Source organism: Cnephaeus nilssonii (genome assembly GCF_951640355.1).
Source record: "Cnephaeus nilssonii genome assembly, chromosome: 14".
NCBI classification, from domain to species: domain Eukaryota; kingdom Metazoa; phylum Chordata; class Mammalia; order Chiroptera; family Vespertilionidae; genus Cnephaeus; species Cnephaeus nilssonii.
The window spans coordinates 28,934,539-28,948,755 of record NC_137085.1 but is presented as its reverse complement, the minus strand read 5'-3'; the positions used below and the strand labels follow the sequence as shown (position 1 = coordinate 28,948,755).

The following is a 14,217-nucleotide window of genomic DNA, read 5'->3' as shown; positions in this document are numbered from 1 at the left end:
ATCCTTCTATCAACTTTCAATCATGAAGTCTAACAAACCCAGGGTTATTTTTCAATTTCATTAGCTGATAAATCTAGTACGAACCATTTCATACTTTAGGCTTCACAAATTATTTTATAAGAAAGGTGAATGACACAGCAAGATGAAAGCTTGGTTTCCAGTTTCCCTCACATGCCGGGATCTCAGATTCCTGCATCACTACCTCCTTGCTGCATAGCAGAGCAGGTGAGTGTGGAGTTGGAGTCAGACTGACCAGGACCCCAATCCCAGGTCCCACTCGCTAACAGTTTCCTCAGCCCTACCTTCCTTACCTGTAATGCGGAGATAAGAACAGTATTTCCTTGTGTGGTTATTGTGAGGATCCAGTGAGATGATGCATGCGAAGCTCTCAGCACAGGGCCTGACGCATGGTAAGGAATCAATAAGTGGTAGCTGATATTCTTAGTATTATGTCCTCTTTCCCAAGCAGATATTCTGATTTTTACATGTTTAAAAAAGATTTACTGAGAGGAGTCAGCATGTTATGGATTCTCCTTACCTCCTACCTGTTGGCCCAGTGGCATTAGTGCATCTAACAGGTAGCTGGAGTGGGCTGCCAGGTGAGCTGGCCCGAGAGCAGAGCTGGGAATTGCTGAGTTCATTACCAGCAGACACACTGTGCTGGGATGGGCCAGGGCCGTGCCCACGAGGACCAGCCTCCTGAGGCCTGCCACATAGACAACTTGCCTGCTCCCTGCCTTCAGGGACTTCACAGTCCCTGGCCAATTTAAAGTTCAAACTCTGCAACTACACAAGATGCAGGTTTGGCAGCTGTGGGGCTTCAGAGACCCCAGATTCCGTGTGCTGTCCCAGGGAGGGGGTGGGGCAGGCACAAGAGAGAGACTGGACAGAGAATCTGAAGACTGGGTCTCATTGCAGTCCTGCCCTTTTGGGTCTGAGGCCTGGGGACCAGGGCTCCCCTGCCCTGGACCTGGGCATACTGGTCTGTGAAATGGGCTGTCTGCTTCCAGGGTTGTTGTAAGGACCTGGATTCATGGAATTTGAAGAAAAGCAAATTGCTGGATGGGGTATGAGACCCCAAGCACTTGTGAGGGACCATTAAGTCTGGGATTTAGTCAGGTTCATGAGATCTACGGGTTTCTTTTCCCCCCTCCCTTCTCAATCCCTTCTCTTTCCTTTTCTGTTTTCTTCCCACAATAAAAAATAAGTTGACACAGTTTAGGGACTAAAATACAGTTTTAAGTAAAGTAGCAGCTGACACAAAATTTTCCATTATGCTATGATTTGGCTTTTGGAATTTTTATCAAGAATACAGGTGAAGATTGTGACCACTTAGTTTCTTTTAATTTTTTTTAATTTTATTGAATTTATTTGGGTGACATTGATTAGTAAAATTATATAGGTTTGGACTCCACCAGGATTTATTTAAACATTCTTCTATGGTTGGACATTGAGATTCTTACAATTTTTTGTTACTATAAACAATCTCATGATTAATATTCTTGGAGAATATTAATTCTTTGTGCCTGTAATTATCTTCTTAGACTTATTCCTAGAAGTAGAGGTGTTGGTCAAAGGGTCTGGAAGTTTTTAAGTCTCTTGATTCATACTCCAACTTGCTCTGCAGGAAATTCATACCAGTTTATTCCCATTCCCACCAGCAGTATATGACATTACCTACTTCAATGCACCTTAATTAACAAGACATTTAAAAAATTCTTTGCCAGTTTCATGGGTGGAGAATTGCATATAATCAGTGGCCTCTCTAACTGTAAATGTGATGTAAAACCCCCGATGCCCACAGGATGAAGTCCAAACTCCTCTAGTGGCATCGAAGGCCCAGCAGAATGTCTTGGCTGGCAGCCTTCACTCTGGCTTGGTTGAGAGGTTTGAGGTGCAGGGAGCGGGGTGCTTCTCTCCTTGGTGCCTCTGTTTTGACCAACAGAAGCAGAAAGAGGGACGGAGGGGAACGGAGGACTCAAGCAAGGGCTGTGCTTACCTGCTTGGAGGCCAAGACCAGCTCTCCCGTCATAGAGATGGTGCCTCGAGGCCAGAGCGGGCAGGGAATGGAGATGCTGTGAGAATCTGGGCCCACTTCTGTGTTCACTGAGCTCTCAGCAAGGAAAGCTGGGAAGAGGCTGCGCACCGGGATGAGTCGGCTATGGCAGGATGTTGGGGAGATGGGATGAAGAGCAGTAGAGCAAGCCTCCCCAAAGCCAGGTGAGGCCTGGATTGATGCTGCACAGGGAGGTACTGGCAGCTGCTGCTACTAAGGGAAGATGGGGGAATCCGGGTCCTGGGCTGCTCCAGGTGACTGTTGTCCTGGCAGCTGGGCAGGTCTCGAAATCTTGGACTTGGGGCCTCATCGCTGCCTCTACTGTCATCTCCCAGGGGCTCTAGGCCTTGCCTGTCATCTGTGCACTCCATCTAAGCTCTGCTGAGATTTGGGAAGAACCCCAGGCTCTGCCATTAGTTTCTCTACATTGACACTATCCTTTGTTTATTGAGGAAACATATGAGAGGCCTGGGTTAGGGCAGGGTTGAGCTTTGGAAAAGAGTGGAATTCGACACACTCTGCTCTGACAGTAATACTGAAAATAGAGCAGGAGGAGTAAAGTGGGGTGGCTTCCAGGAGGAGGTGGCACTTGTGCTGGGTCTTGAGGGTTAGGCACTCCTTTTACACGTGGAGTTGTGTGCTGGGCCGGGGCCGCTTTGTGGGAAGAACCAAGAAGAGCACCGAGCTGGGCAGTGCTGGGCATTACCGAGGCCCCACTTGGCTGGTGTGTGTGGCTGTCGGGAGTGAGAATGTGGGCGACGGGCTGCGGGATTGGACAGGACCTCGAATGCCCACTGAAGAGGTTGCACTTCGTCCTGAGAGCAGTGGGGAGCCATTTAGGGGTTTCAATCAGGAGAGTGACATGATCACATGTGCTTTTTAAAAAGATCTTCTGGCTGCCCCTGGGAGGAGAGATTGGAAAGAGGAGTAAGACTGGAATGTGGCCCAGCCGGTGTGGCTCAGTGGTTGAGCGTCGACCTATGAGCCAGGAGGTCATGGTTCGATTCCCAGTCAGGGCACATGCCCGGGTTGCGGGCTCAATCCCCAGTGTGGAGCATGCAAGAGGCAGCCAATCAGTGATTCTCTCACATCATTGATGTTTCTATCTCTCCTTCTTCTCTGGAATCAATAAAAATATATTTTAAAAAATAAAGACTGGAATCGAGGCCAGCCAGGAGGCTGGCAAACATGCAGGGAGTGATACAGAGAGCTGGCCAAGGGCAATACTGGGGAAGGAGCAGAGAGGGTGACTGTGAGCTATTCTCTGCACATCGGTGGGACTTGGTGCTGCCTATGGATGAAGATTCCAGACACACAGCCCTGTGCCCCACACCATCCTCACTTTAGGCACCTGAGGCCTCGCCTACTGACCTGCAGGCCCTCCCTCACTTGGAGGACCATCTCCTGCCCCACACCTTCCTGGCGGCCTCCTTCACCTCCTTGTTCCTCAGGCTGTAGATGACAGGGTTCAGCATGGGCGTGACCACGGCGTAGAGGACTGTGAAGACCTCATCAGAGACGCCGTCCTCCTTGCTCTTGGGCTTCATGTACATGAAGATGACAGTGCCATAGAAAAGCAGCACTACAGCCAGGTGCGCCGAGCAGGTGGAGAAGGCTTTGCGGCGCCCGGCAGCTGAGGGCACCCTCAGGATGGTGGCCAGGATAAGCGTGTAGGACAGGCAGATGAATGCCAGGGGCACGGGCAGCAGCAGAATGGCGCCCACCAGCAGGAGGGCCTCGCTGATTGACGTGTCGCCACATGCCAGCTTCAGCACTGCCAGGATCTCACAGGTGAAGTGACTGACCACGCGGTGGCCACAGAAGGGCAGCCTCATGGCGATGACCGTCTCAGTCACGGACTTGAAGAGACAGAGGACCCAGGCGGCTCCTGCCAGCAACAAGCAGAGCCGCTGGCTCATGAGCACCGGGTACCTGAGTGGCCGGCAAATGGCCAGGTAGCGGTCGTAGGCCATGATGGCGAGCAGCAGGCACTCTGTGGAGCCCGTGGATAGGCTCAGACACATCTGGACTGCGCAGCCAATAAAGGAGATGGTCTTCCAGGCCGACAGGAGGTGGACCAGCATCAGGGGCACGAAGGTGGACGTGTAGCAGATGTCCAGGATGGAGAGGTTGCCCAGGAAAAAGTACATGGGTGTGTGCAGGTGGACATCCAGCACACTCACCGCTACGATGGCCGTGTTCCCCAGCAGAGTCACCAGGTACATGGCCAAGCACAGAGGGAAGAGCAGGCGCTCCAGGGATGGGTAGCCAGAGAATCCTTTCAGAATGAACTCAGTGACCTCTGTCCTGTTGGCCAGCTCCACAGCTGCAGTGGAGGGAAAGAGGGTGTAGGATGGTGGGGAGCCCACAGAGCCTCTTTTGGGCTGAGGCATATTGCTCTGACACACACTCTCTCTGTGACTTGGGGCAATCCCTGTACCTCTAGGCTGCAATTTATCAACGGGAAAAATGATTTAAATCAGCATTTCACTGAGTGTGAATGGAAATGTTAGTAGGCAAACTGAAAAATCAAATCAAGACAACATTGGATTAATCAAAAGTAAATAAAGCTCTACTACAGGACTTCTCAGAGCCTTTACTATGCCAGTGTGATCTGTGACTTTCCAAAAGCAGTGTAGAATATGTAATGCTTAAATTTATTTGACCATGGACCTTCCTTTTACAGAGCATCTATCAACCTACTATAGATAAATATTCAATGGGCTGGACCAGAGATCCTCACTTGCCCCAGAATCACCTGGCAAGTTTGTTAAAACACATTGCTGGGCTCCTTCCCCAGAGTTTCTGACTCCGTAGATCTGGGTGATGCTGCTGCTGTTGGACAAGGCACCACACTTTGAGAACCAATCGGCTAGCTTGTCTCTGAGGGTCCTCCTGATTTGAGGAAGCCTCTGAGCTGCTGCTTTACACTGTTCCCACTACCGGCATGCCCTCCTCTATCCCTCAGCCTGCAGAAATCTGACTTGTCTCTTTAGGTCAGCTCTCGTCTCCATGCATGAAGCATACATTGTTCCTTGCACTGGATGGGGCTGCTGGCCTCTGAGCTCAATGGACTGGTCCACCTGCTCTCCTCCCCCCTCCCCCCCCTCGTGCCCCCCCCCCCCCCCGCTGCCCACAGGACCTGCTTCATCAGCTACTGTGTGTAAATTGGCTTTCAGAATCTGCTTTTATCATGGCCTTTTGAGCTAAAATCTGATGGACCTCTTAGCTCAGTCCCAAACCTATTTTCTCTGGGCCTGAGCCCGAGGTGCTTTGACCTCATGAATTCTAGGGCATCTGCATGGAAAGCACCCTGAGAGGTCACCTTGTCAAAGCTCCCATTGTGCAGGTGGGGAAACTGAGGTCACAAAGTGGGTCCCTGGCAGCACTGTCCTCAGGGCTTATGTTTGCTTCCATCAAGCCCCAAATGCTGGTGGTTCTTTTGTTGCACTAGATGGATGCCCTTCTCTGATGTCCCCCTACAATATTCTCACTGGCTGAGGAGCATGAGTCAGTCTTTCCTTAGTGTTTCAGGTACTTGGCATGGTGTCAATAAACCCACAGACATACTGCCCAAGCCTGGGTCTGGATTAAGCACCAATTCCTGTCAGTGATTCCCTTGCATGAGACGATTAGTTTCTTTTAGTCGTCCTGTGTTTATTCTTTCTAGAATCAAGAAGTGATTGAGTTCCTACTATGTACAGACATTATGCTAGGCATTAGGGGAACAACTGAGGACACAGGTCACTGAATCCAAACCATTCCAGGTAGAAAGCTTCTCCAATCTCCACGCCTCGCCTCATCCTGCTTCTGTTTGCATGCCTCCAGTGACAGGAAGCCCATTACTCCCACAGACATATTTTTATGCAGGGTCCAGAGCTCTGGACCCTACTTCTGGGGATAAAGGGCCACTTATGCAGTAAGGAGAGCTCTGACCTAGCTCTGGACTTCAGATAGAAGGTCTTGCCTCAGACTGATTATGTGTAGAGACATTGCGGGGTCAGGGGAGGATGAGCTTTGAGCTTCCTCCAAGACTCAGCTGGGAAACTCTGAGGCTGGGTTCCTGGAGAGGCACCCCATGTAGCCGAGTGTCACTAGTGGCAGGCACTGTGCCAGGGCTGGGGTGAGGTACAGAGGTGGTGGTGTGCTTTCCTGCAGCCCCTGTGACTAGGTCAGGCCGCAGCCTCCTCTTTATATGGCTCCACATACTATAGCTTATCCCCTAAATACTAGCAAATGTCTGCAGCCATTGGCTACCTGCTGGAAAACACTCACATAGGGTCATCACGTATGCACCCACCTATATGTGTGTGCACAAACACCTGTTTGACACCCAGGTGCACACATATGTGCCTAGGAGTTTACATGCACACATAGGCTCATGTGTGTACATGAACAGTCATTCCCATGCGAGTATGTACATATGTAGAGGCATTCACTCTTGCTCTCTCTTACACACACACACACACACACACACACACACACACACACACGGAACCAATCATGCAGACCCCTGGACCTGTGGCCAGGGTGTCAGAGGACTGGCAGGCCTGCTTCTCTCTGGGAGGTTTGTGGAGACCGGCCCGGCCGTGGAAATGTCACTAGAGAAGGAACAGCCCTGAGGGTGGGGAGCAAACTCTGCCTGGGATGAACCCAGAGGACAAAGGAACCTCAGAATGGGGACAAAGGCACCAAACCAGCTGAGTGTCTTGTCTGCCTTCCAGTGCGTGCTGAGGACCTGTGCCTCCCTGCCCCACCTGCCTCGCCAGGGGATGGGGCCTTTGGGAAGAGGATCAGGAAGGATGTGGCTGAGGAGCTCTGGTTCCCAAAGCAGGATGGGGGCTTTGTCTGCAGAGCCCACAGCGGCCATTCTGCCTTCACTTCTCTCCTGGCTACAAGAATCGGTTCAAATGCCTCCTCCCTGGGGAGCCTTTATCCGCTCCCGGCCACCCTGAGCCTCTCTCTGTGCCCCACAGCCCTGCGTCTGCATCTCTAGGATGGTGCTCACTTTTCCTGCCTCTTGCCTGTCCCTGCCAGCCCACAGGGATGCCACCGCCCTCTTCTCACCCAGGTTCTGAAGGCCAACTTGAAGCTCCCAGCCTGGCCACAGCCAATTTCTTCCTGTCTTGTGACTTCCTGGGGCTAAGACAAATTGGGAATGAGCAGGCTGCCAAATATGAGCTGTTCCTAGCCTAGATTACACCTCGGAACTGGGAGGGCTCTTACAGACCAGCAAGGCCAGCCCCTTGTTATCCGTGGGGGAAATGGAGGCCCAGAGAGGGGAAGGGGCTTGCCCAACATCACACAGTGGGTTCGAGGGGGAAGCCCAGGCTCCAGAAATTCCCTGGGATCCTGACTCCCAGCCTAGGCCCCTTCCACTGCCCCACATCCCCATTTTTTCACTTACCTTCAGGCTCTTCCAGATGCATCTTGCGGCCTCCTGGAGAGAGGTTTCAGAGGGTGAGAGACCAGGGACCTTCTGTGGCTGGAGCTGGAGAAACGCAGGTCAAATAACAGGCCCAAACCCTGGTGGGAAGACATGGAGTTTCATGCTGACCCAGCTTTCCAAACGGAGAAACCGTGCCTAGACTTCCGTAGAATTCAGTGAAGAGTTTGCAACTTGATAAAATTAAGTGGAACTTTTAGGATTTGGTGGAATTAGACAAAGTGCTTAGACTTCAGTGGGGTTCTCTGAAGTGTGTCAGGTTTGGTAGGATTAGGAAATTCTGTTAGGCTTGAGACTGAATGGGGTCCCCAGTAGTTTACTGTGGGCAGCCAGGGCCTCCCTGACCTGGACAGCTACCCGCTCCATCCTGGGTGACAGCCTTCTGGGGAGCAGGCAAAATGAAAGAGGCGCCTTTCAAAGCTCCCTGTGCGCCAAGGGACTGCACCATCCCCGAGGCAATTTAGAGGGAGAGGGGAAATGTGCCCAACTTAGAAACTTTGGGGTGCTTCAGGGATGATGTCCCAAAGACCTAATTACGCAGAGTCTATTTAGAAACCTTAATTGGTGTGAAAAAGTTGGAGGAAGTGGCTCAGGGCCAGGGATCCACCCTCGCAGGTCAGTCCCTAGACAGTGCTGGCCCAGGAACATTTATGGAATGAATAAATGAATGATAGATGAATAGTTAAATGAATGCATAAGTGCCCTAACCGGTTTGGCTCAGTGGATGGAGCATTGGCCTGTGTACTGAAGGGTCCTGGGTTCGATTTCGGTCAAGGGCATGTACCTTGGTTGCAGGCACATCCCCAGTAGGAGGTGTGCAGGAGGCAGCTGATCGATGGTCTGCAGTGCCACATCCTTCCTGATCCTCTTCCCAAAGGCCCCATCCTCCGGCGAGGGCAGGTAGGGCAGGGAGGCACAGGTCCTCAGCACTCACTGGAAGGCAGACAAGACACTCAGGTCTGCAGTGCTGTTTCTTGATGTTTCTAACTGTCTATCCCTCTCCCTTCCTCTCTGTAAAAATCAATAAAATATATATATATTTTTAAAAGAATATGGTTAAATGAATGCATAGGCAATTCTCAATGAGTAAATTTAAAACTGAATGAATGAGTGGGTGAACAAATGATAGTCAGAGTTGCTTTCCAGGAGAGTTAGAGGTCTTGGCTCAACTGTCATAGGGATCTTAAGAAAATGCAAAATCTGGAAAAAGAGTAATAGAGGAGGGAACTGGGGGAAGAGAGACACGTTTTAGATGATCAGAGCAAGCAAGTCCTACAGACTCTTGACCAATCCCCATTGTACAGACAGGAAAACCTCCCTAGAGAGGTGAAGGAGTTAGCTCAGCATCACCTAGTGAGACAGAGCGTGGCCCTGGGTTCGCTCTAGGACACTGCTTTGTCCACCCTTGAATCATATATCCCTCCATCAGTGCAAAGCGGGCCTGCTCAGGTCAGTGTTCATCAGTTGATAAATAAGCAAAAAATGGCATATTCCTACAACAGAATTTTATTCAGTCTTTAAAAGGAAGGAAAATATACCTCCAACTGGCCCCTCCTTCCTGCTCTCAAAACAGTCATCTATGCCCTAACTGGTTTGGCTCAGTGGATAGAGCATCAGCCTGCAGACTGAAGGGTCCCAGGTTCGATTCCAGTCGGGGAGATGTACCTTGGTTGTGGGCACATCCCCAGTAGGGGGTGTGCAGGAGGCAACTGATCAATGTTTCTTCAGGCCTCCTGGCTGACTCTCCCTCTGCTCTCTTCCTCTAACCATGTAGTCCTTCTCCTTCCCCAAAAAAGCCACACTCATTCTTATCTGAGCTTTTTGTTCCTTCTACTTGGAAACTCCTTCACCCCCCACCTCCAACTCCAGATATTTACACGTTGACTCTTCATTCAGATCTCAGTTCAAACGTTATCATGTCAGAAAAAAACTTTCCCAATGTAATTTTTCTATATGCTTAACTAATTTCCCTAGTAGATTTGTTGAAAATGCCATTCCTTCCCCAACAATTTACAATGCCAGCTCTATCATAAGTCAAATTTCCTCATATGTGTGAGTCTCTTTTGAGTTCTTAATAATGGTCTATTTGTCTATCACTGTAGCAATGTTTCATTAGCTTTCAAATAATTGTTGATGTCTGATAAGCTGCCTTGTTATTCTCCTTCATGAGAGCCTTGATGGTTTCATATATGTTTTAGAATCAGCTTTATAAGTTCTAAAAAAAAACCAAAAACCTTTCACAATTCTTATGAAAAAAAGAATTTTCATAAGAATTGTGTTGGAGCTATAGATCATTTGAGGGATAACTGATACTAAGTCTTCCAGTTCTATGAATGTAATACTATATTACTCCATTTATTTTATTTTATTTTTATTATAAATATGTATTTTTATTGTGGTGATCTACACATAACAAAATTTACCATTTTGAACCCTAACCCTAACCAAAAAAATTTACCATCTTAACTGTACATTTTTAATGCATAGTTCAGAAGTATTAAATACCTTCATATTATTGTGCAACCATCTCCATTATCCATCCTCTTAACCCTTTTCATCTTGTAAAACTGAAAATCTATACTTTCCCATAGCCCTTGGCAACCACCATTACAATTTCTGTCTTTATGATTCTGACTACACTAGGTACCTCATATAAGTGGAACCATACAGTATTTGTCTTCCTTGTGACTAGCTTATTTCACTTAGCATAATGTTTCATCCATGTTGTAGTATATTTTCCTTCCTTTTAAAGACTGAATAAAATTCTGTTGTAGGAATATGCCATTTTTTGCTTATTTATCAACTGATGAACACTTGCATTGTTTCCACGTTTTAGCTATTTCATGCTGCTATGAACCTGGGTGAACAAACGAAATACCTCTTTGAGACTCTGGTTCAATTTTGGGGGGATATAATATCCACAAGTGGAGTTGCTATATCATATGGTAATTCTATTTTTTATTTTTGAGGCAGCTCCATACTGTCTTCCACAGCAGCTGTACCATTTTATATTCCTACCAACATTGCACAAAGATCCCATTTTTCTCCACATTCTTGTTAACACTTGTTATTTTCTGTTTTGTTTTTATAGTAGCCATCCCTAATGGGTATGAAATGGCATCTCATTTGATATGAAATGCAAATCCCCAGTGGTTAGTGATATTGAGCATATTTTCATGTGTTTATTGCCTATTCATATGCTTTTTTGGAGAAATGTTTATTCAATCCATTGCCTCCCTCTTAGTCTTCACTCCTTTACCTGTCCCTCAACCCAGGCCTTCTGGAATCTGAGGAGTTTTGGTACCTCCATGTCCTTCACCCAGAGTTATGTGGGACACCCACCCACACTCCCCACCTCCCATAGCTCCAGCCCCTGAGAGCAGACCAGAGGGATGACTCATTTTTACTGGGTGCCACCCCAAATTTTCTGTTCCTGTGGCATTTTAGGGCCTCCTGCTATAGGCTGGCACCCTGAGCTCTAGAGACAGGCTCCCAGTAGGCCAGTTAGGCTGGGCTAATTGAATACTGCCGTAGACAGTCTTCATAATCAGACAGGTTTTCTGCTGGGGCCAAGCCCTTGGGTGTCCCTTACTGTCCCAGGGTGTTTCCCCATCCTTAAGGAGATACGGAATTAGATTATGTGACTCCACACCCTAGGAACCTCCTCCTTTTTGCCTCCAGAGACATCATGGTGCTGCCCCTATGTGGGTTGGAGAACAGGCCTCGCAGTACTTATCCAGAGGGTGTGTCATTCTTCTACTTCCGGGTTTTCAACAGGTGCACTTCTGGTGTTTGGATGTTTCCTCATGGGATCATCTTGCTCATTGTGGGATGTCTATCATCCCTGGTTTCTGAATGCGCAATGCTGATCCTGCCTCCCTAGTCATCCTGACAACCTCAAATACCCTCATATATTTTCACATGTAATCTAGGAAGATCTAATTCAAAAATCTAATGCAAAAGACACCAGGTGAACACTCACAAGCAAGGAAGTCATGAGATTCCCAAGATGCTGAAATCATCCAATCTTTTCAACTCTGACTTGGCTTGTCCCCAGGACCTTGACCTTCAGCTCTCTGAGGCTCTGACTGTGTTTGATTCATCTCTGCCTCCCCCAGCACAGGACTTGGTGCAGGACAAGTGTGAGCAAAGGAACAGGACCAGTGGCTGCTGGATGCTCTAGAGGGCGCTGTCCAGTAGAAATACAAGGCAAGTCAAGTATCTATTTTAAAATTTTCTGGTAGCCATGTTAAAAAAGTTAAAAGAACACAAGTGAAATTTATTTCAAGAACATATTTTATTTAACCCAATATATAAAAATTATAATTTTCAACATAGAAATAAGATAGAAATGATTAATGAGGTATTTTACATTCTTTTGTATACAAAGGATTTTGAAATCTGAAGTCTATGTCACACATACAGAACCTCTCAAGCCAGATTAGCCACATTCCTTGTGCTCAGTAGCCACGTGGCTAGTGACTACCACATGGTTCAGCACTAGAAAATTCTATTCCCCTATTCCCCCACCCCAATTATTGCCTACTTTTCACACTCCAACTGCTTTTTGTGTGTATATGTGAGAATTTTCAAACACATAGAAAGATTGAAAAAATTGTAGCATGAATAGCCATATACGTAAAACCTAGTTCCTACAATTGTTGAGGATTTGTGTTATCATGTATCAATTCATCTATCCAACCATCTTTTAAAAAATCTATTATTGCTTTTTTTTTTGGTAAAGGATAGTTTGGAAAGCCACTCAGGAAACTAGTAACTCTTTGAATATTCTTCTACAAAAACCTAATCAGGAGTTTTTAAAAATTTTAGGGCCAAAGTCCTTGAAATGCTCCTCCTTTTTTCTCCGTTATCCTCTCATGTCCTCCTTTCCCTCCAGCGTGGATTCTCAGAAACAAGCTTCTCTCTCCCACTGGAGGGCAAACTTCCCAAGGGAGGCATCATGCCTCGTTCAGTTCCATCTCTCAGTCTCGCACAGTGTCGCGTGTGCTACAGGTAGGCTTTGGGGTCAGGCAGCCCTGCGCTTGATTCTGGCTCTGCCACTTCCTGGCTGTGTGACCCACAGCAAGTGCTCTAACTCTCTAAGCTTCACGTGTACTATAAACATGATGGCGTTGTTGTGAGGTTTAAGTGAGATAACTTTTAAAGTGTATTGTAGCAAGCATTAAAAGATTAAGTTGGGGAGGAAAGGGAAAGAAGCTTATTGCTTATGAATGACCCCTTCCTTTGCAATTTCCTGGGGCCTTGTGAACACTTAGGTCCGAGAATTTACCTGGTACATTGTGATCATTTACATTTCTGGCTCTATGTAAAAAGTGCATGGAAGGCAATGACTGTATATTTCTCCCCCAGGTTTCAGCACTAAACACAGGGAGGGCCCGGCCAGCGTGGCTCAGTGGTTGAGAGTCAACCTATGAACCAGGAGGTCACAGTTCGACTCTCGGTCAGGGTTCATGTCTGGGTTGCAGGCTTCATGCTCAGTCAGGGTGTGCAGGAGATAGCCAGTCAATTATTCTCTCTCATCATTGATGTTTCTGTCTCTCTCTCCCTCTCTGAAATCAATAAAAATATATTTAAAAAATAAAATAAACACAGGGAGGGGTGAGTAGGCAAAGCACAGAGGCTTTTTAGGGCAATGAAACCATTCTGTAGGACACTGTAATGGTGGATACTTGGCATTATATATTTGTCCAAACCCCAAGTATGTACAACACCAAGAGTCAAGACTAATGTAAACTATGGACTTCACGTGACTATGATGTGTCAATGCAGGTTTCACTGATAGTAACAAAGGTACCACCGTGGTGCCAGGTATTGATAATGGGGGAAGCTGTTTGTGTGGAGGGGCAGGAAGTATATGGGAAATTTCTGTACCGTCCATTCAGTTTTTCTGTGAATCTAAAACTGCTCTAAAAAGTAAAATCTATTTTAAAAAGATAAAGAAAATAATCTTACTATTAACAGGAGCTGTTTAAACTGTTTCAAAGAATAGAGAAACCTTTATTTTAAATGTGTACAATTTGCTTTATAAAATTAGCACAACCCTGATACCAAACCTGGCAGCCATGGCACAAAACACTACAGACAAATCTCAAAATTCTAAAAGATACATAACATTTATATTCTTAGTAGACTATTAAGAGATAAGTATTCCATAAATAAGTAAATATTATTCTAGAAATGTGAGAGTGATTTGATAGTTTTAGAAATCTTTTGTTGTAATCCTATACAATAAAGAGGTAATATGCAAATTGACCATCACTCCAACACACAAGATGGCTGCTCCATGTGGTCAAAGATGGCCGCCCCCATGTGGATACAAGATGGCTGCCACAAGATGGCCAGCAGGAGAGGGCAGTTGGGAGGGACCAGGTCCACAAGGGAGTGCAGTTGGGGGCGATCAGGCCTGCAGGGGAGGACAGTTGGGGGGGGGGGGACCCAGGCCTGCAGGGGAGGGCAGTCATGGGTGACCAGGCTGGCAAGGGAGGGCAGTTAAGGTTGACTGGGCCAGCAGGGGAGGGCAGTTGGGGATGACCAGTCCTGCAGGGGAAGACAGGGGCGACCAGGCCGGCAGGGGAGGGCAGTTAGGGGCAATCAGGCTGGCAGGGGAGCAGTTAGGTGTTGATCAGGCTGGCAGGGGAGTGGTTAGGGGGTGATCAGGCTGGCAGGCAGAAATGGTTAGCAGCAATCAGGCAGG

The 14,217-nt window shown here is 47.5% G+C and overlaps 1 protein-coding gene across 1 annotated transcript; it reads right to left on the bottom strand.

The window, feature by feature from the left end:
• Positions 1-3,360: 3,360 nt before the first annotated feature.
• OR13J1 (olfactory receptor family 13 subfamily J member 1) lies at positions 3,361-4,328 on the bottom strand. The gene has a single exon (XM_079790169.1). The coding sequence runs from the start codon at positions 4,279-4,281 to the stop codon at positions 3,442-3,444; it is 840 nt and encodes a 279-aa protein (XP_079646295.1). The 5' UTR covers positions 4,282-4,328; the 3' UTR covers positions 3,361-3,441.
• Between the last annotated feature and the right edge of the window lie 9,889 nt (positions 4,329-14,217).

Bases quoted from the DNA above. Each gene is read 5' to 3' on its own strand.
- OR13J1 (XM_079790169.1), bottom strand. From the start codon at position 4,281: ATGTACCTGGTGACTCTGCTGGGGAACACGGCCATCGTAGCGGTGAGT.